Source organism: Notolepis coatsorum (assembly GCF_963971535.1).
Source record: "Notolepis coatsorum genome assembly, chromosome: 17".
NCBI lineage: Eukaryota > Metazoa > Chordata > Actinopteri > Aulopiformes > Paralepididae > Notolepis > Notolepis coatsorum.
Window position 1 is genome coordinate 100,923,436 of NC_140181.1, and position 23,679 is coordinate 100,947,114.

General features: G+C 40.9%; 1 protein-coding gene across 1 annotated transcript; it reads left to right on the plus strand.

The window, feature by feature from the left end:
- On the plus strand, positions 1 to 21,919 carry LOC311243550 (NEDD8-activating enzyme E1 catalytic subunit-like). The gene is made up of 18 exons (XM_084332805.1): positions 1 to 113; positions 214 to 252; positions 8,192 to 8,309; positions 9,111 to 9,191; positions 10,904 to 10,986; positions 11,120 to 11,200; positions 11,983 to 12,026; positions 12,153 to 12,217; positions 14,264 to 14,419; positions 16,354 to 16,456; positions 17,419 to 17,529; positions 17,990 to 18,043; positions 18,189 to 18,225; positions 18,320 to 18,401; positions 20,059 to 20,159; positions 20,310 to 20,373; positions 20,466 to 20,520; positions 20,667 to 21,919. Exons 1-18 carry the CDS (start codon positions 94 to 96, stop codon positions 20,753 to 20,755), a joined length of 1,383 nt encoding a protein of 460 aa, XP_084188931.1. The 5' UTR covers positions 1 to 93; the 3' UTR covers positions 20,756 to 21,919.
- Positions 21,920 to 23,679: the final 1,760 nt, after the last annotated feature.

Here is a 23,679-nt window from a genome sequence, read left to right on the forward strand (position 1 = left end):
CGCGGTTTACACAGAGGACTTTTATTTACACCGCGCAGTTGTGACGCACCTGAACACCCGCAGCCTGCACCGAGGACATGGGACCGTGAAAGTATGGCGGATGTTGAGGAGCCGTAAGTATATCAATGGATGAAAATAGTATTTATGATAGCATCTGTCATAGTTTGCTACAAACCGAGCATGCTTGACCCTTCTTTTGCTCTCTCCTTTCAGGGAGAAGAAAAGAAGGCGAATAGAGGACCTGACTGAGAAGTTAGTGAATGTGCTAAATAGAGGGCTGCGCTGTGTGACTTGCGGTGCACATTGAACAGCGTCCGACACTGCAAGGCCAGGCAATGTGAAACAATTGCATTTTGCACAGGAGGCATGCATGAGTAACACACCGAGCTAACTACTGTAGCTAGCTGTTTGTTTTCAGAACTTGTTTGATCGCCGATTGTGTCTATTATGTATTCAAATAACGCACCGGACTGCGACGTAATGTTTTACCGTTTATTTGCTTGCTCCACCAGTGCACCACAACACACACAGCAACTCCCGTTACCACAACGCTTTACGGTATTTCACAGCACTGTCGCAACATTACCGTGCCCATAGACCGTGCCATCTTAAGTTAACACTTTGAGAGCCAGTCGTGTTTTCCTTTTTACCCCCTTGAATGCCCACATCCACTCCAATGTTAATGTTAATATCGCCTAATCTATGTTTTAAATTATGGCTATGTGTCTAATCTGCCCGTCGCTTATCAAAGACTCATTTTCCAGTCAACATTGTCATGGCAGATTGTTTTTTTATTGCTTCATTTAGTTTTCTAGCATTTTGAAAATCACTCGATTTCACGGAAAAAACAACACATTCCATGATAATCGCCTTTTACTGGAATATTCTAGAACGTTGTCATTGTTCGGCCATGTCATGAATGGTTTTCAAATAAACGCTAGATTATCGATAGTATATGTGTACGTGCGCACGCTTTTGCGGTGAGCCGAAAATCGAGTCTCCTATTTCCTGATGGCGCGCACAGTCAAACAGCGATAACACACAATCACATAAAAGCTTATATCTCTGTGAAAACGAGTCTGATTATCCTAATACTGATAACATAGATTCCTTACCTGAGATCAGATGGTATCCAAATGGTTTATTCCAATTCCCGATCGCCATTCGAAAAAATCGATATGTTTATTGATCCACCGAGTATACTGTAAAAACACATATTCCCCGCTGCTCCCAGAGTCCAACATGAAGCTGGTAGACGGCGGTTGCATGAGTGAGAAGTAAAACGTGGATTCCGTTTTTTTTTTTTCTCATTCATTTTCATTGAGTTCAATCCAAAAGGGTGAATTACCATCTGGGAGACAATAGGGGGCGCTTTTTTCACATCTGAGCGCCTGAGGCAGCTGAATGTCCAACGGCAGACTCGCTTGATGCAATATAATTTCAGATCGCAAAAAAAACGAATAAAACGAATATTCTCGGGCGTGGGCATTGAACCCGCGGGGGGTAAACCCGAATAATCTCGGGCGTGGCATGCAAAGTGTTAAGGGCCCGGTGAACACCGTTGTGATCCACAACAGTGTCCTCCTATCGCAGCGGCAAAGCACAACATAAAGGCGAGTGCATACAATGTTACTGTTTTGACTGCACTGCTGCAGCTATGGCTGGGCGATATGGAAGACATATATTGCACTAATCACGATAAATCATCCGGATCTCCCCCAATTTCGATTTATAATCACGATATGCGAACACTATGCAACATTACAACATATATACTAGGGGTGAGGGGGAGTGATTCACATACGAATCGATCGAATGGATTCACAAATTCTCGAAAATCGATTTTTCTTTTAATTGATGTGTGTTTTTTCCTTTGAGACCTATTAAACTGTCTAACACAGTCGGGTGAGAAAAGTAACTCAAAACAGCAATCTATAATACAATCTAAATCATGACTCCATAATCAAATCAGTTTGAATTGTGAGATTCCCAAATCACTGTACCTCTAATAAATAATCCAAGAGGCCCTGGATGTTTGTGTAGTTCTTTCTTCCAGTATAGCTGCTCTGTAACCACTTTCAAAAGAAAATGTCTAATTTCTGTGCAGTGGTAGAATAAAGGGAGCCTGATATTACTGTTCCACTGTGACTTGTGACACTGTACAAGATCCAGTAACAAGACACTAGATTATTACAGTTTTGTTGCTATTTCTCATATAGCAATACATGGCAACTGTTGTCTCTTCCATTTCCATGTACATAACAATGGTTGCTATGTTACAGACAGCCATGTTGGAAGACCGATAACTATGCAAACATGCAAGGATTCTATTGCTGTTCATTGCATATCATATTAGTGTGACAATATGATATATCAAATCAAAACTCTGTTATTTTTTTTAATAACATCTGCACAAAATAAGGAAAATCTAACTTTGAGAGATATTTTTGTTAATGTGTGATTGAATTGCACGCAATGATATCATAATTTCATCACAACATACCGATACGATAAGCATGATGACCCCTCTGCACAAAAGGGCAGCAAATTAGACCCAGGCAACTACCGCCCTGTTTCTATTCTTACCTCCATCTCGAAAGTCATGGAGAAAATAGTCTACGAACAGGTCGAAAAGTACCTGGCGGAAAAAAATCTAATCTACGAATTCCAATCTGGCTTCAGAACATCCCACTCCAGACACATGCCTTCTCTATTTGAACGACCACATCAAACAAAAGGTGGACCCGGGCAAATACTGCGGCATGGTCATGCTGGACCTACAAAAGGCCTTTGACACTGTCAATCACTCCATTCTGATTGACAAGCTAAAAGCAATTGGTTTTGAACTTATATTCAAGACGCAATAAAATGAGAACGTATTGATGAAATTTTTTTCTTCTTTAAGCCATTTTGAAGGGACGGTTTATGGTCTCAATTGACAATGAGAATGGACAGATAGCAATACTATAAAGTATAGATTTAGCTCTACAAACAGCTCCACGGACTATGCAAGTCTGTTTAGAAATGCTGGCCGTCTACAGTGATTTTAGACACATCCAAATGGCCATGAATGTGTTAAGTGTCATGCACATGCAGGTGTCAATCAACTCAGTACACCTGCAAGCCTTAATTGATTCAAATCCTGTGGTCAACATAGACCAATGAAAGAGGATATCCCTACTGAGTACAATGGCACAACCCGCAAGTCTCTACGACAAACGGTTCAAAAGATACACAAAAGCGGAGGAGCCGAACCATGGGGGCGTGGTCAACATAGACCAATGAAAGAGGATATCTCTACTGAGTACAATGGCACAACCCGCAAGTCTCTACGACAAACGGTTCAAAAGATACAAAAAGGGTGCGTGGCCTAATGATCAATGGTTAGTCCCCTGAAGGGGGAGGAGCTGAACCATGGGGGCGTGTTCAACATAGACCAATGAAAGAGGATATCCCTACCAAGTACAATGGCACAACCCGCAAGTCTCTACGACAAACGGTTCAAAAGATACACAAAAGGGGAGGAGCCCAAACATGGGGGCGTGGTCAACATAGACCAATGAAAGAGGATATCCCTACTGAGTACTATGGCACAACCCGCAAGTCTACGGCAAACGGTTCAAAAGATACAAAAGGGGGCGTGGCCTAATGATCAATGGTTAGTCCCCTGAAGGGGGAGGAGCCGAACCATGGGGGCGTGTTCAACATAGACCAATGAAAGAGGATATCCCTACCGAGTACAATGGCACAACCCGCAAGTCTCTACGACAAAAGGTTCAAAAGATACAAAAAGGGGGCGCGGCATCACAACGGAACATGTTTGAGTTTTATTTGAATAATATAGATAATATGTATGGTAAGGCTGTCCCCGAAGCCTGTTTTTGGGATTCAAACTTCGTCAGGGTTCTTCGAACGGACGTTCGAACCTTCGTTTTTAATAAAAAGATAAAAATAATTATGTATAATTTTTATAATTTTTCTTTTTTATATCCTCAAACTAAATCCTCAATTTGAATAAAGTGATTCAAACTTCGTCAGGGTTTTTCGAACGGACGTTTGAACCTTTAATGAATTTTTTATTTAAAAAATGTAATTAAAAAAATTATCCAAATTTTTTTTTTTTATATATTTTTTTTTTATCCTCAAACTAAACCCTCAATTTGAATAAAGTGATTAATCTGATTAAATGAGTCTTTTTTCTTTTATTAAATCAACTTTCCAGCCCCCTGTCAACTGTCAAATGATGTCAACTGTCAACCTGAATTAACATTCAGTATTCAATATTGTCTGATTCAATATTAACATTCAGTATTCAAGTAGAACAGCTAGCTAGCCGTTGTGGACACTCACCTTTCCCCAGCAAAACGGTAGGCAAGGCACCTTGGTTGAGAAATGCAGGCTTCAATCTATGTTGTTTAGTCTATCTGTGCAGTACTGTTTCAAGATGCACAATGAGATCTTCTGAGATAATTGTTGAATAGATACACAAATGTTCTAGAATGTTCTCTCAGAAGATCTCATTGTGCATCTTGAAACAGTACTGAACAGATAGACTAAACAACATAGATTGAAGCCTGCATTTCTCAACCAAGGTGCCTTGCCTACCGTTTTGCTGTGGAAAGGTGAGTGTCCACAACGGCTAGCTAGCTGTTCTACTTGAATACTGAATGTTAATATTGAATCAGACAATAAAAGTGGTCAACATAGACCAATGAAAGAGGATATCCCTACTGAGTACAATGACACAACCTGCAAGTCTCTATGACAAACGGTTCAAAAGATACAAAAAGGGGGTGTGGCCTAATGATCGGGGGAGTGGTCAACATAGACCAATGAAAGAGGATATCCCTACTGAGTACAATGGCACAATCCGCAAGTCTCTATGACAAACGGTTCAAAAGATACACAAAGGAGGCGTGGCCTAAGGAGGTGTGTCCTAATGATCGGGGGAGTGGTCAACATAGACCAATGAAAGAGGATATCCCTACTGAGTACAATGACGCAACCCGCAAGTCTCTACGACAAACGGTTCAAAAGATACAAAAAGGGGCCGTCAAGGGTTAATCGCGTGAGAGGTCATTGAGTTTATTGAGTTCCCTCTGAGTCATGCACACCTGCTACCCTTAATTGATTCGAATTCTAACTGACGGACACTATGGACCCAATGTATTTCAATGAGGGCTGAGGCGTCCTTCACTCTCACGATGATTAAAGCAAAACGATAAGAGATGAAGCTTAGTGACCTTAATATGAGCACTTGAAGGGTTATGTGAAGGGTTTTGTGTGATATTGATTATTGTGTAATTCCGTCGACAATTGTGGCCTGGGTGGCGATCGGAAAACAAGGGAAGGGACGGTAAAAAATCTGATTTTAGCTAGAGTGGAGAGCCCATTCGTGTCTATGTGGAGCATGACTTTCAAAGAAATGGTCATAAGTTGAGATAGAAATGTCCAATTCCATTTATTTTTGTGAGCGAGGGCACACTTGTGTCATCGTTTTGATGTGTTGTTTTTATATCTACGTTCAAAATGAGATCACTGTCGCAATTTACAAAAGGTGATGGTAAAACAAAAAAATGCAGCTTCTACACTCTAGTTCTGCCATTCATTCCTTATGGACCGAAATTTCCTGTTTAAAGTCGATTTGTAGCCAAACGGTGAGGTGAAACTTTCCAAAAAGTAATAGAAACTCAAGTTGGACCAAGCCGGTCGTTTTGATACCTTACACGTGTATGTGGTGCGAAAGGAGTTAGCAGACAAAAATCGGCGGAATAAATAAAGAATAATAAAGAGTATAGATTATAATAGTGCGGGGTCACCCACACTAACTATATTTATTGTAAGGCAAATACAACTGAGGGGGCATACATACCCTCATCTCGCACCTTGTTGCCCATAATGCGCATGTCCAGAGTTAATTATATTGTATATTGTTTACAGTGCCTTTTTATTTTTACTTCTCCACTGTACTATAATTCTGTGACCTGTACCTGTATGTCTTCTACTACCTGTACCTCCCCTCCCCCCTCCCCCATTCTGCTATGATGCCTGCATTTTCCCAAGGGGATCAATAAAGGAATATCTTAAAGGTGGTGATTCACTGGCTCTTTGGGCAACATTGTTAGGCGACAGTGGCTACATTTTTACAGATTGTATGGCAACCTCTTGTTGTTCATATAAATTCTATTGTATATCTTCCCCTCTCGTATCACCGAAATTCCCTGTTGGCAACTTGTTGCACTTTTATGTTTGGCAAAAATATCTTTTTAGTAAACTTTTTGGGCAACATGATGATGGAGCAAAACGCTTGTCATCAGGAAATGAGATGGGAGGGAAAATACAATTTAGTGCCTTGTCTCCACTAGCCAGCGTTTAGCCGTGCTATGCCCTGTCTTGCACACAGTGAGCGTCTCCATTGTCTTTAGAACCCGGCCAAACCTGTTTGGACCCCTGGCTGAGACGGCCACCTTTCACAACCTGGCCAAAGTTGGCTGGGCGACTGTTGTATCATCACGGTTTACTTGGTGGTGTGGATTTTGAAAGGTTTCCTAGCAACCGGAGAGTTTACAGGAAACACAATGGAGACGCAAACCCAACCATACCCTACCAAGGCTAGCCCCAGCCAGGCTGCACACGTGGCTAATAGGTTTAGGTTTACTTTATTTGTTCAAGGGGGACAGTGTACATTAATAAAACATTTTACAAATGTAAATGCACCCAATTTTAGCCATAAGGCTAATTTCCATTGGTAGTCCCCCTGCCAGAAGGTTAAATCCTGTGTAAAAAAAGGGTTAGCAATAAAAACAGAATAAAATCAAGATAAATACATTAGAATAAAAACACAACAAAAGCACATAGACATAGTAGGGATACAGGTCACAATACAGTCATGGACACAAGGACAGAGCACATCATGACATATTAAGAGACCCAGACATAGACAGACGCACCATATCCACACACACATATACACATACAGACACCTCAGTGTTGACAGTTCTGGTTTTCAATGAGCCATTCCCTAACCCTGCACTTGAATGAATGGTATGATGTGGACACTCTAATTGTTTGAGGAATTGAGTTCCATTGGTGGGATGCTCTGTATGAGAAGACGACCTGGCCAAATACACTTTTTTTGAAAGGGATTGTACAGTCCCCCCTTGCCGCACCTCTAATGGAGGCATGATTTATCTGGGCAATCAGGGGTTGCCATGCAATCGGTACTAAACATGCAGAGACATTCACCAGAGACAGTGGCTCGGGAGGTAGAGCAGTCGTCTGGTAATCCGGAGGTTCTCGGTTCGATTCCCTCTCCTCCCGGGCAGCGTGTTGAAGTGTCCTTTAGTTTAATGAAGTGTCCTTTGTTTAATGCTTGTTAAGATTGAAAGAGGAGCTTGAGCTAACAGGGTCTGATAGCTAACGCTAGCTCACGTTAGCCAGCTGCTCATGCAATCGTTAATGCTAGCAGAATGAATGGATGTAAACTTTATTTAACATATTGCATAATGGGTACAATACAATACGGCTCAATACAAACAATTGTTAAGGGAATGCAGACTGTTGTAGCTTGGACTGGGCCTGGGGTCCTTATAACAATAACTTGACAACACATGGTAGCTGCAGCTATTTGGGACAGCTCTGTTGTCACCGGACGTTGGTGAGGGCACGCAGATGCCGGTATCTACTGCGCATGTGCGTTGAGCAAAAACGGCTATGCGCCGATTACACAACACGTTGTCGGCGAGTTTTGGCGAGTATCCAAAACGAAAACACCTTTTCAGCGTTCCCGCTAGGGCAACGCGTTTTCCTGCCTAAACGGCATTTCTGTGTAACAGGGACAGCAAACGTATTCATTCAGCAACAAAACAAAAACAAAAACGCCCAGTGTAACCTAGGCCTTAACCCCGGCCTAACCGCTCCCAATGAGCAGGTTGGCACCTTGCATGGTTGCCTCCGCCGTCGCTGTGTGAGTGAATGGGTTAAAATGTGAGGAACAAATTGTAAAGCTCCTTGCATTAAAGCTTTTATATAAATGTACAATTCTTTACCATTTACTTGTCCAATGTTGCCCAACACGTTGTCCAGTGTATCACCACCATATAGATGTAATAGACTAAGTATAAGTGAAGGGGTTCGTTGCTAATTGATGTGTAGCAGAACATCTCGTGTGTGTGTGTGTGTGTGTGTGTAGAATGGCAGTAGATGGTGCAAACGGTGCTTGTACCTGGGACGGCCGGTGGAACCACGTCAAGAAGTTCTTGGAGAGACCGGGACCGTTCACCCATCCTGAGTTTGAGCCCAGCACTGAGGTGAGAAGGAGATTAATCGTATGGTGGAATGGCAACGTGAACTTGTACTTAAATCATGTGAACTGGAAAAGGCAACTTGAACTTAAATCATGTGAACTGGAAAAGGCAACTTGAACTTGAACTTAAATCATGTGAACTGGAAAAGGCAACGTGAACTTGTACTTAAATCATGTGAACTGGAAAAGGCAACTTGAACTTAAATCATGTGAACTGGAAAAGGCAACTTGAATTTAAATCATGTGAACTGGAAAAGGCAACTTGAACTTGAACTTAAATCATGTGAACTGTAAAAGGCAACTTGAACTTAAATCATGTGAACTGGAAAAGGTAACTTGAACTTAAATCATGTGAACTGTAAAAGGCAACTTGAACTTAAATCATGTGAACTGGAAAAGGTAACTTGAACTTGAACTTAAATCATGTGAACTGGAAAAGGCAACTTGAACTTAAATCATGTGAACTGTAAAAGGCAACTTGAACTTGAACTTAAATCATGTGAACTGGAAAAGGCAACTTAAACTTGTACTTAAATCATGTGAACTGGAAAAGGTAACTTGAACTTGAACTTAAATCATGTGAACTGGAAAAGGCAACTTAAACGTGTACTTAAATCATGTGAACTGGAAAAGGTAACTTGAACTTGAATTTAAATCATGTGAACTGGAAAAGGCAACTTGAACTTGAACTTAAATCATGTGAACTGGAAAAGGCAACTTGAACTTGATTTATGCAGACTTGAAACGTTAACGTATGTTTAAATGCAATTTCTGAAAGATTAATTCAGTCTTCCTTTCACATCAGTCCCTGCAGTTCCTGTTGGAGACGTGCAAGATTCTGGTCATCGGAGCCGGGGGGCTTGGATGTGAACTGCTCAAGAATCTGGTTGGAATCCGTTTTTCATCTTTAACCTTCTGTAGTGTGGTAGTGAAAGGTTAACCTTCTGTAGTGTGGTAGTGAAAGGGTTAACTGCATATAGGCCTTCTGGAAGTAACTAAACACAAGGTAATTTTGCTGCCCTGCTGCACACTCTGCCCCGCCCCAATCTGTGATGTCAGACTGCCTCTTTGGCGGTACTGTCACGTACTCTGACATCACAGTTTGGGGTGGGGCAGAGTGTGCAGCATGGTGATAATATCAACCACTAGGGAACCAAAATGACCAATGCGTGTAATTACCATTTTTTTATTTTATTTTGTATCTACTTTTTCTCCCCCTTTTTTCCGTATTTTTCTCCCATCCCAATTTAGTCGTTATGCCAATTCCCTTCCTGGTCGTTGCATGCTTTTGCCCCCTACTGTCGGCCTGGGGAGGGAGAAGACTACCACATGTCTTCCTCCGATACATGTGGAGTCAGCCAGCCGCTTCTTTTCACCTGACAGCGAGGACTCTCACCGGGGGAGTGTAACGCTGCTGAACAGGCGCCCCGACCGACCAGTAGGAGTCGCTGTTTACAACAACCAGGATACATACCCCACCGGCTTCCCACCCGCTAACACTGCCAATTGTGTTAGTAGGGACGACTGACCAAGCCGGAGGTACCGCTGACAGCTGGATTCGATCCCAGAGTCTCTGCGGTGGTAGGCGAGCGCTTGGTCCGCTGCGCTACCCAGCCGCCCCCGTGTAATTACAATTTCTTTAACGCCTTAAGCCAGAGCGGTCTGGTACCGGTACAAGATTGATATCACGCCATAAATAGATGAATACAGAATGTATGAATTAATGTTGCGTTTCTTTCTTTCTTTCTTCAAATGTCTGAACGGCTAGCAAAAAACTGCGTTGCAATCTAATGAAAAATGGCAGAGATATTTACATTATAAAAAAGTAACTGTACTTACAGTAGATTTCATTCAGTGTTTGCTGCCCTGTCAGGGGCCCCTGGTGGTACTAAATCCAGATTGAACTCTGCCATTGGAAAGGGGAGATTTGGCCCGATCCATAGACGTGTGACTTGGCCATAATAAGGTAATTTATAGGCCTGATATTCTATATACATATTTCAAATTGCATGTGTCCGGATGGCAGAATTCAGTACTGTATCTACAAAAACCCCATGTAAATCATCTGCCCTTTATTCATTTACTTAGATCTTTTGTACACCTGATCTCAAGAGGGTGCTGAATGAATTTTTCACGTCTGGTCAATGTTAGCATGGTGTTATTCACTGTCAAATATGAAATAAAATAAGAGAAATTGGTTCATTACAATTTACTCAAGCATAGTAACGGACACAATATTTCTGACACTGGGAATACATTTCCTGAGATCCATAGATGTCCCTAGATACCAAGAACATGCAAATGGACCTTGTAGAAGTGGAGCAATCTTCCATTTACCGGTACATTTATTTTTAGGCGAATTTTCTGAAAATATGGCTAGGGCTTAAGAGGTTAAAGGGGCATTTTGCCTATGTTAAACCACTCGGCCGCATTTGCTTTTACTTAATAGGGAATGTGAGATAATCCAACAAGCGAGCTAGCTGTCTGCTGTCATATATACACACACACACACACACACACACACACACACACACACACACACACATACAGACACATCTATCACACACTCACGTATGTTTGCTTGTGACCTTGTTCTAGGCCCTCTCCGGGTTTCGTCTCATCCACGTGGTTGACATGGACACCATTGATGTATCCAACCTCAATAGACAGTTCCTTTTCAGGTACGTTTCTCTTTTATCCTGCCGTCTTCATAGCTCCTATACTGTTTTTGTATAATTGTGGACAAAAAATAAACCACTAATGCCACCAAAACATGTCTTGATTCGAATGTTTTTACTTTCACATTCCATTTAGGCCCAAAGATGTCGGACGACCTAAGGCAGATGTGGCTGCCGACTTCATCAACAATCGCATCCCTGGGTCTAAAGTTGTCCCGTATCCTTTGACACTATAATACTTACCCAGGGATTCTGTATAATATGAATGACATGTCAACCACACCATATTAGAGAAACATAAGACTACACAGGAGACTTACTGTAGCCTATATTTAGTATGTAGCCTGGCAGCTGTAGTCCGGCAGCATGGCTACATGGGTAGAGCACTGGACTCGTGTTCGGAAGATCACCAGTTCGAGCCCCGGTTAAGGCCATTGTCGGAAAGTGGGGAGCACTCTTGTCCTCTGGACTTGGCAGTAGCAATGCCCCTGTTACGGTGATAGCCCAAGGCTCGGTGCCACACAGTGGTGGTGAAGGAGGTGTAGTCTGACGTCACTTTAGTTTCCCGCGTGGTCCACCCGTATAGGGATTTATCATTGGGAAAATGTATTGTAATAATTCTGCCTCGTGAATATTGGCAAGCCTTCCATTCTTGCACAAAATTAGTTTAAGATTAATTGTGAATTGTTTCATGTTGAGCTATAGATTGTGGATGAATACACACAGAAAGGTACACCATGCCAATGTTCATGTTTTATTTGTTTTAAACGAGACGATTTAGAAATGTGTCCATTAGAAATACATGGCAATTTCAAGCGAGGTGGACCGGCCGGAAACAACAATGACATAACCACTACACCTCCCTATTGTAAAAAGCGCTTTGAGTGTGTATAGAAAAGCACTATATAAATGCAATGATCATTCATTCATTCATCATTATTCATATTGAGTAAAACTAGCCTGATCACCAATGGTATTTGTTCTTAATACAATTCTCAGACACTTTAACAAGATCCAAGACTTTGACGATTCTTTCTACAGACGTGAGTTCACCTTTTTATTACAATACAAGATCTGTACAGAATCTTAGTTAATCTTAGTCCTACCCAGAGTTAACCTGCAACATAGAGATGATGATCATTTTACACATTTACACTCCCTCTTTGTAGAATTCCACATCATTGTTTGTGGACTGGATTCCGTCATTGCCAGACGCTGGATGAATGGAATGTTGGTATGTATTTTCCTGGATGAGAAATGTATTTTTAGTTTTGCTGATCTAAGTGAAGATCTGATCGAAAGATTATTTAGCAGTGCGTCAGTGGAAAAGGCCTCGGAGCCAAAGAGTTGAAAACCCAGGAAGTCAGACACCGGTCAATGATAAGAGCAAGAGAATCTGATGGCAGGTCGATTTTGGTTTACCTCAACCAAGGCACATCATCACCAAAATGACTTAATACATACAATGTAGGTTTAACCAGGGGTGTAAAGTACTTGAGTAATTGTACTTCGTTGCAATAATTATGTACTGTTTTTTGGGGATTTGTACTTTACTCAAGTATTATTAGGTTTGTATACTTGTCCTTTTACTCAATTACATTTCAGAGAAAAAAAAACTGTTTTACTCTTTACATTTAGAATGCAGACCTACAAAGTACAAATCTCGCAGGTCCAACTATTTTAATTGGTATATTTGTTTCTCTGGCCATTATTAATCCTGCGGCCACACTTTATTTAAAAACAGCCAATCAAATCCCCATCAATGGAAAATAAACCTGCCCATGCTGATTGGTCCTTGTGCAAGACTAGAAAGCGGGGATCTTTGATTAAACACCTGCTATCAAAAGAATAGACAGTCAGAAAAAAACGTTTAACTTGAACTTTTTAGTACTTACCGGTAAGTACATTTAAAAGTAGAAACCTTTTTAAACTTTTACTCAAGTGTGTTTTTAGCCAGATACTCTGACTTTTACTTGAGTACGATTTTGAGACGGTACCCATACTTTCACTTAAGTATAATTTCTGGGTACTATTTACACCCCTGTACTTGAGTAATGCTTTTCGTGCAAAAGATAATGTTGAATCTACACTATGACAGAACCCGTCTACTGACTGGATATATACGGGAGGTGTTCCTATTGCTGGCCACACCCCAGGCTCTAAGGTGTGTCTAGCAATACAAACACCATCCCTATACACACTCAAACCCGCACCTCAAACCAAAACAAAGAAATGTAAGTACCAAGAGGGCCTCTACAGGCATTACAGATCCTAAGCCAATCCTTAGTTCACTAGACTTTTTTTTTGTCCATCCTACTTTGTTGACTGATTTGGAATAAATACCTGGAATTAATAATAATACAACTCTAAGCTCTAAATGTTTGGCGGGGAATCATCTGTTCAGATCTAACTATTGTTTTACATTCGTGTGATGCCTCACTGACCACCACCGCGCCTTCAGCCCTTTTTAGCAAGCGGGCCGCCTGTCAAAACGTCCCTAATCCATCGAGACACGAGTGAGAGAAAGCCGCGGGGGGTGTGTGGGTTTGCAAGTCTAAAATCGGTGGTAACTTTACTACTGGTGTCTCGTAGTAGTGCGTCTGACTCTTAACCACCTAAACCTGCACGGACTACAACGTATGCCAGTTAGGGTACCTTGTTGGGGTACCTTGTTTACTTTGACTTATAGTGTATTTTCAGATTTAAATTATTTATTGCATATATTTATTGTAATGTATGATATCTGCACCTTTTGTTTACAGTTTATTTTTATATTCTATCTAATTTTATTCTTTCTACTATTACCCTGCCCATAGCTGTACTTAAACCTCCCCCCTCCCCCCATGCTGCTCGAATTTCCTCAAGGGGATCAATAAAGGAATTATATTATCTAGGGATGCTCGATGTTGGCTTTTTTACCGATACCGATATACCGATATTGTCCAACTCTTAATTTCCGATACCGATATCAACCGATACCGATATATATGCAGGGTTTCCCCCGCCAAAAAACGGAATAATTTCAGGTAATTAAGATTACATATGTCTTGTTGTGGAATTAACATAACATTATGCATACTTTTGACAATAAATAAAATCAGAATTTGTTCTTACTTGCTTGCCTGGGTAAATAAAGGTTATAGAAATGTAAAAAAAGATTTTTTTTATTTTTTTGAAAACCGATACCGATATTCTCCGATATCACATTTTAATGCCAATATCGGCCGATAATATCGGACATCCCTAATATTATCTTATCTTTATTCTTCTCTTACTCCAGATATCCCTCCTGAGCTACGAGGACGGTGTTCTGGATGCCAGCTCCGTCATCCCCCTCATCGACGGAGGCACGGAGGGCTTCAAGGGCAACGCTCGGGTCATTCTACCCGGCATGAACGCCTGCATCGACTGCACGTTGGAGCTGTACCCACCTCAGGTGCCGCACCCTGTCTTACAACTCTTACTAGGATCATAATCATTCTGAAAAAGAGTGTATGTTGCAGGTTCGCACAAGGTCCTTGAAGTGCTTAGAGTGCTTGATTTTTTTACAAAAAAAAAGTCAAGGCCTGGAATTCCTTGAAAACAGCAAATCTTTTAACAATATGTTAAAGATGCATTGAAAGTTTTGTTCATCCATGATAAAAATGTTCTGAATCAAGAAATAGATTTTTTATTTATTTAAAGTGTAACTAATTGTCGGAAATTGGTTTTAAGCCATAAATATAGCGTCCAATCTTTTTTCTATAAACGGCATTTAAAAGTTAATTGTATCCTTTTAAATGCCCTTTTAAAATGAAAAATAGTGCTAGGAAAAGTACTTGAAAGTCCTTGAATTTATTTTAGTAAGTGTCATGTGAAATGTGTCTTGTCCTAACACCTTCAGTGTAAAAGACTAACACCATTTGTTATAATCATAATAACATCCAGTCATATCTTACATAAGTTTGGAATCTACGCATCATGAGAGACGTTTAAATTAGGGATGGGCAATTACACAGAATTACGTAAGGGATAATGTATAGCTACGAGGTCATTGTCGCAAAATAATTGACCGACACGGTGTTCTAAACGCAGTGAAGGTCAATTATTTTGCGACAATGACCGAGTATAGCTATACATTATCCCTCTTATTACATGGCTAATTTACTAACAATATACCTAATTAATTTTACACCATTGACAAGACGAGATCAAATGCAGATGCAGTTGTTCTGTGGCTCCTCTGTCATCGCCGGCAGGTGTGGACTTGATTCACCTGATGTAGTGCAGCTGTGTGAGATAAAGCTGGGAACGAGGTTATAGCTTTCGTGACTGCGATCAAAATGCTTGATTGTGATTGGTCAATAGCGCTCTGTTGCCCCTAACAGCGGTCATTATTGCGCCGTTGCCCATAGCAGCGGTCAGTTATTGAGAAATAATTGACCGCTGCTAGGGGTAACGGAGCGCTATTGACCAATCACAATCAAGCATTTTGGCGAATGTTAAAACGCCATGTAATAATATTTGATAGTCACTGGGAACTATTCAAAACTATTCAAATACTAATCAAATACCCACGTTAACATGATTTTGTTGTTACTAAATAAAGAACGTGACATACTCAAACGAGAGCTAGTTGGCTGTTGTCATTGCTAACAGCTAGATATTTGCGAGTCACAGCAGGCTAATGTTATTTACAGGGACAAAAGCATTAATTCCGAAATTTACAATGTTGATGCTTGAAATGTCTGAGCTTCCATGTTAACGTATGGTTTTGTTTTTAGTTAATGGGGAACGTGAGACGATCCAACAAGCGAGCTAGCTGGCTGCGGTCATTGCTAACGGCTAACGATAGCAGATCCAGGCTAGCGTACAACATGGCAAACGTACAAAACGTTGCTACCATGTAACATATCCAGTCTCTTTTTCTTCATCTTTCTGTTCTGTTCTCCCAGCTGCTAACGGACATGTTGTGCTACCTGGCTAGCTAGCGAGCTGTACCCAGCTTGCCATTCAGTGGTGTAACAGTTAATAGGGTCTCCTCTCAATATACTACACAGTGTAGATGCCTAGTGTAAAGACGAGGGAAAATATATTTCTTGAGACAAAACAATATTCACATAAACTATTTGATTTTTTATAATGTATCGACTATTAGAATATTCGAAAATCAATGCCCATCCATAGTTTAAGTATCTCTTAAAGAAGACCTTTGCATTGCTCGGTCTCTTACTTTGTCCAGTGTGTTTGACCTTACACCCGGCTTCAGGCCCTGGCATTCACATCCTTGTTTTTATTGACCCTTCCTGCCGCTGTCGGTGCACAGAGCTCGGCTGAAACAGCAAGGTATTTGAGTTCTCGTTGATTTAGATTTCTCTTTTCTGTCCACAGATTAATTTCCCCATGTGCACAATTGCATCAATGCCAAGGCTCCCAGAGCACTGCGTTGAATATGCCAGGATGCTACAGTGGCCGAAAGACAAGCCTTTCGGGGGTATGCTAATCTAGAATAGTACATTACTCTTTTAGATTAGATTACATTAGATTAAAAATGTATTGTCATTATACAGCACAAGTACAGTACAATGAAAATAAGTTTGGCATCCAACCAGAGTGCAAATGTAACAGTAAAGTGCAATAGTTTAATACAATGTATTAAACTGGGTATAAAATATATTAGTACTACGGAGTGTAGTGCTAGTCAGCTGTATGCACAGAGTTGTAATATTAATATGTAAAGTGATACAGGTATAAAGACAACATGGTAGTAGTCATACTGGCCAGCAGCATAACTAGTAAGAGTAGGTAAGGGATATGTACAGATATAGATATAGTATCTACAGATTTGTAATAAGGATTATATGCAGGTATGCACAGACGGATGTGGATATATATATATATATATATATATATATATATATATATATATACACTGTAAGAATAAATATATAGAGTATATTTATTCAGCATTATTGTACATGCTATCATACAGAGTTATGTGTTATATGCAGGTGTATATGTAGGTATATAGAAGGATCAGGTCTCTGACATCAAGGCCACCTAATCATCCCTTCCCCTTAATTGGCTGATATCAATCCCTGCCTCCTGAGCCGTTCAGCCATTGTGTAGTGTGATGTGTGCCTGGTGATGACAGTGTATGGGAGCCATTGAGCCTGCGTAGCCCAAGGTTGGGTGCCACCAGTGGTGGTGAAGGAGGCAATTTCCACCCTACATTGTGGCGAGCGCTTTGAGTGTCTAGAAAAGCTATATACTGTATAAATGTAACGAATAAATTATTATATGCAGGTATATTCGGACATGTATATATTTTTTCAAATGTAAAACACTTCCAAAACATGATCATCAGTTGCCAGATTAGATTTGAGTTTAGATTCTCCCCCGGTGCTTAAAGAGACATGATCAGGTGATAATGGGGACTCCCACCCTCTCGTCTAGATAACGCCCTAGATGGGGACGACCCGAACCACATCCAGTGGGTGTTCCAGAGGGCCCAGGAGAGAGCTGCGGCCTTCAGCATCACAGGGGTCACATACAGACTCACACAAGGTGACAAACTTCACTCTCAATTCAAAGTCATTATTTACCCCCACTGATACCCGCAGCTTAACCCTTTCACTACCACACTACAGAAGGTTAACATTTCACTACCAGTGTGGTAGTGAACGGGTTAACCTTTAGTGTGGTTGTGAAAGGGGTAACCATTTGTCGTGTGGCAGTGAAAGGGTTAACCTTCTGTATTGTCGCAGTGAAAGGGTGAACCCTTTGGTAGGGTCGTAGTGAAATGGTTAAAGGTAAATTCTAATTCAAATAAAAGGACGATGTTCCTCATTTCAGTTCACTTCAGGACTAGCATGTATTTATTATTCTTTACTACTGTAGCTTTTTATTTATTATTATTATATTTATTATCTTTCTTTATTTTTTGCACTGTAGGCTTGCTTACAAGTACAGCGCCATGTCATAAAGTATGTCCATGAGATTCATGTGATTTTAAAATCTTCTGCAGGAGTCGTGAAGAGGATTATCCCTGCAGTGGCATCAACCAATGCTGTAATTGCTGGTATGAATCTTTTAAAAGCATGTTTCAATACGAACGGATAGTTTATGATTAAATCTGCGACAAATATGTGCAACATTGGTGGCATGTTCTTATCACGTGTCATAATTGGAGTAACTGGATAAAATCTTGCTTTTATTCTCCATAGCTGCCTGTGCCACTGAAGTTTTTAAGATCGCTACAAGGTTGGTTGCAGACATACATTCTCCCATTGTTTCCTTTTCCAAGTTATTTCCACGTTTCTCAGACATTGTTCTCATAATATCTTATTTTTTGCAGTGCATATATTCCTCTAAATAATTACATGCAATTTAACGATGTGGACGGTTTGTACACCTTCACCTTTGAAGCAGAGCGAAAGGTCAGTTGTGCCATCATTTAATCTTCATTAACCCTTTCACTGCCACACTACAGAAGGTTAACCCTTTACTATCACACTGCCGACGGTTAGGGTTAACCTGATGTTGTGTGGCAGTGAAAGGGTTAACCTTCTGTGTATTGTCGCAGTGAAAGGGTTAACCGTTTGGTAGTGCGGCAGTGAAAGGGTTAACTCTCTTGCCTTGTTGTCATGGTATTTTACTGTGGGGAACTGTTGTAGTGGAGTGTAACGATAATACACATTAATCTTTATTATATCTTCATCTATTATTATATCATTCATACACTTTCTGATAAAGCATGTCATGATTGAAGGAAAACACAAATAGTTTGAATATATTTGGATTATTTACTAAATACAATGATTAAACATGAAATATCCTTGTGTGCATAAGTACCGGTATGTGAACTCAGCTGCTGGCACATATGGCTTCAACTAAACCTTTCCCAGACCTTTCCTAGAGTTGAATACTAGTCTCTTGCATGTGCTTTGATGGATCTTGGTTAGTTTTCATCATTGAACTCCCGCAATTCACTGACATTTTAGGGATTCCTTGCATGAAGAACTCACTACAACTTCTACAGTATTTCTGTCCCAAAGGTCCCAGTGTCATCTCAGACCATCCATAATGCTATATGTCTTCTCATTTAACCACTATTGTGTATTTCGGCTTGAATATTTAGAATCGTTGCCTTGCTGCATAACTCCGTTGGCATGGCTACAGCTCATGGAGCACATGACCCGTCATCCCTCCGTAGAATTTGAAAGTAAAAACATAGAATTCACGGATTTCCTCGTAATGGCAAGGTCACCAGCCATTTTTTTTGTGTGTAGCTATCCTATATATAGGTTTAAGAGGGGAGGTCGCTTATAAGCCCTTGGGCTTTTTTGACCTTTCCTGCACATTTTAACTGTTCTTCTTTTACTTCTTTTATTCCAGAATGTATGTTTGTAAGTGCAAATAACAATAAACAATGAACAAATAAACAAACCAGGACCAGAGGCAATAGTAGATTTATGGCTTTGGGACACTTTGAAATACTGTAGAAGTTGTGCGTTCCTCATGCAAGGAATCTCTAAAATGTCAGTGAATGTCACTAGTATTCAACTCTAGGAAAGGTCTGGGAAAGGTTTAGTTGAAGCCATACTGTAGGTGCCAGCAGCTGCTGGATCCCAAGGGTTCACATACTTTCAAGCAACACTGTGTGTGTATGTATATATAAATATATGTATATATATATACTACACAGCTCAGACAAATAAATAATTTTATTTCAAAGTCATAAACAATGAAAATGAGCATTAAACTAAAGAAAAAAAAGAAAGAAATAGTCTTCTATTATGCTACTAAGGAATATACTACAACACAGTCTTACTTACCCTTGGCTGCCAGAGTTGTACCCTTCCTGCTGACTTGTTGCACAGCACTTGTAAGTCACTTTGGATAAAAGCGTCAGCTAAATGACTAAATGTAAAATGTCAATAGGAGTAACCTCTTAAAAGTGTGAGACCTAAGGAATAGAACTAGGAGAAGGAGAATCATTGATGCACGTACATTTTAAACCCCTACTGTACGCTGTCGAACTCATAACTACTCCATCCGCTCCGGTCATCATTGTGCTGATGCTTTGATTGACAGGAGAACTGCTCGGCCTGTAGCCAAGTACCTCAGGATCTACAGTTCCCGCCCTCTGCCAAACTACAGGAGGTTCTAGAATACCTGACGGAGAACTCCTCTCTGTGAGTACTGTATCTCATAGCTTTTTTTTGGCAGTTTTTCCCACAAAGAAAATTATCATGGCGACATGGGAACATAGGAAACAAAATGGGAGACGGATCAGATTATGCAAAATGGTTCATATTTATATTTACAAGAGTTATGTTTTCCAGACAAATGAAATCTCCAGCCATCACCACAACCTTGGAAGGAAAAAATAAGACTCTATATTTACAGGTAACGCACTCTCATTTGAAAATGTATAATTAATAGTTAATTAATCTACGTCTTGTCGTGTGACTAAAAAGAAACGCCGTTTCCTCTTTCAGTCCGTTAAATCCATTGAAGAAAGGACGAGGCCAAACCTTTGCAAGACGTTGAAAGGTAAATAAAGGCACGACTTATTCTGTTCGTTTTTTTCCCCGTCTAGTCAAAGTGTTGATTTTCTATTATGTCTGCGCTCGTTCACGTAAGCCTATTGATCGTCTCTCTGGAAAAAACAACGCTTGTGTTTTTGTGTCGTTGCACAGAGCTGGGCTTGTCGGACGGCCAGGAGCTGGCGGTGGCCGACGTCACCACGCCGCAGACCGTTCTCTTCAAACTCAACTTCACCTCCTAAAAAAGAAAAAAAAAACTCATCTCAACACAACAAGATGCCAGACACGCACTTTCTCTGTCAAGGGGGGCGGGGGGGGGGGGTGGGTAAGATCAGCCCTCACAATCTGGCCTAAATGTGGGAGTGTCCGTTAAGTCGCTGTGCGCGGACGTTGCATAAAGTGGGCCGTGTTGCTGGGAACAAAGGCGAACTTGTCCTGCATCGAACCACGGGCGAAACGTGTCGTGTGTGTGTGTGTGCCTGTGTGTGTGCGCGTGTGCGTATGTGTGTGTGTGTGTGTGTGTGTGTGTGTGTGTACTCCAGACAGCTTTGGATTGCTTTGTTTTTACAGACACTCCAGTGAAATGTGAAGGCATCACAGATGTAGTAGAACGGAGAAGGCGGTCAACCCGGAACAGGAACTCGTCGACCTCACAGTTGCGATGTCCCGGTCGTAGGCGCGGCCACGCATTGGGGCGCGGCAGTGGCTTGAAGCCAAACGCTGGCGCTTAATTTCCACCATGAATGCACTCTTGTATGTGGTTTTGTTCTTACAAACGGTTCCAATGTGCGTTTTCCACAGTGAGTACAAGTGCTGACTTTAACGGAAGCTTCTGGATCTGGGACCGCGCACTATAGCGGGAACAACGCGCACGCCGCATCTATAGTTTCTGTCCCCCCCCCCCACCCCCCCCCCCCCCCCCCCCCACCCGCCCCCCGAGACCCGGAAGTTGTCTTGGAATTTCTTCAGTGCACACCTGGCCAATGGCTAAGACATTATGCTATTAGTGGATCTTTAGGGCGACGTTAGCCACCTTTTTAGTCTCAATGGAAACCGATACGCGTTGAGCGTCTAGCGTTGCTAGGTTTCCTATAATAATTCTTTATGGTTTCTGTATAGACCTTATTGTATGCGACGAGGTTGCCGTGATGTTACGTTAATATATTTGGCATGGTAATGTAAATAAGATTGGCTCCCATTTCAGTTTCTCTCGTCGGGTTTGGAGAAACTTGTGGGATAAAAAATGGCTCTGATGTCAATTTTGAAGTAATTTAAAGATCTCATTGTTTTACTCCTTGTTTTTTTTTCTCGTTGTTGAGTATAGTTGCTTTTCCCTGTCAGTGAAATTAAATGATTATAATGCGTATTATGTCATTTTCATGTCAAATAAAATGCCTTTATCCCAAGAGGTGGTGTTATTTGAGTCGCACCTTCATATGAGAAGAATACGAGAAAAAAATAAGTCTTTATTTGTCATGCAGATCAATCAACACACACATGCGAGATGGGACACACACACACACACACACGCATGTCTCTCTGCACTTGACCCATCCCATTGCCCCCCCCCAAGGGCAGCCAGGAGCAGAATGTGCTTATTTGTGTTTCATTACACGTATGTACATGCTTACCAACTGTTTTGCCTGTTTTATAGCAACACTACTATCACCGACACTACTATCACCGGCCTGACTGCAAGAAAAAAATATATATAATATATATATATATATATTTTTTTGCAGTCAGGCCACATAACTTAGAAGCAGGCCAGGCCAGTTCTTCTAGTTGCTGCGACTCAATAGTTGGATAACCTAAGTGGGGAACAACCAGGAGATCACTGTGACAATCAATCAATCAAATGTATTTGTATAGCACATTTAGACATGCCACTTGTCAACCAAAGTGCTTCACAGTAAGTCGCATAGCTACTAAAAAAAAAAAAAAGTGCTCCTAAAGTATAAGAAACAGACTGAGTACAGAGAGTAAACAGACAGAGTAACACAGTACAGTCATAACTCTTTTATTCAACTTCAGCCCTGATCATAACAATTTTTTTTAGATGTTTTTTTTTTATGTTAGATTAAAAATGAAATACTCCCACTTTTCTGAAGAGTTGTTAAGTCTGACATTACAAAAAACAAAAAATCCATCAAAATCAGTGTTGCTAATCATTGACACATGCTAGCCTGTAATAATCCCCCCCCAGAAAAATCCACTTTGCATTTGATATATTGAAGATATTTCATTTTGTGTGTTTTTTTTAACAATAATTTGTGATGCCATCACACAGGGGGGGACTATATTTCGTACTATATTTCCCGGCCTGAATTATTTCCCCAGTCCGGCCCTGCCGACATCTAAGAAGGACCCCCCCCCCCCCCCCCCCCTTGAACGGCCCTTCTAGGTTTTTCCCCTCCACATTGCCTGTGGTGCTTTGCTAGGTTTTTTGTGAGTTTTTCCTTACCTTTCGTGTGGGGTATGTCTGGGAGTGTTGCATTCATTTAAAAAAAATTGGACTTCAAGGTGTTTTTGTTTTGTTCTTGATTTATTGTGATGTTTCTTCTTGACTTGTTTAAAGAAGACGTGTCCGGCCCATGGGGACATTAACGTGTGTTGCCGGGCCTTACAAATACATTTGATTTGATGTGATTTGATTTAGACATGGGAGGGGAAACCCTTGCGAGCACAGGGGGGAAGCCATGTATACCTGGCAACCTGGTCCCCAAGTGAGCATCGAGCCCAAAGCTGTTAGGTGACAGTGTTAACCAATGCTGTGAGGCAACTGTTACACTACACCAACATGCCGCCCCATGCTTGTTGATACTATAGTTTAACTTTTGTTAAGTAAAATGTCAGATCCCGATTACACCCTCAAGGGGGGGTGCAAAGGTAAATGCTCAGAAATTCTTAAATAGAGGATCCTTGCCTGTCTGTCTCTCTCTGTCGTCATAAAAGACCAGATATTTTTTGGCTGAAAATTATGTAATTTAGGAAAAAGGTGTATAAGACTATCGCACAACAATCACTGTGTTGACGAAAGGCATGGAGGAGTAATGGATTATATGCAACAGGAATCTGATGATGTAAAATCTATGAACCGTTTGATATTGATACCAGATGATTACAGATACCTTTGAACAGGTTATTATTTGTTGGACTACTCTGA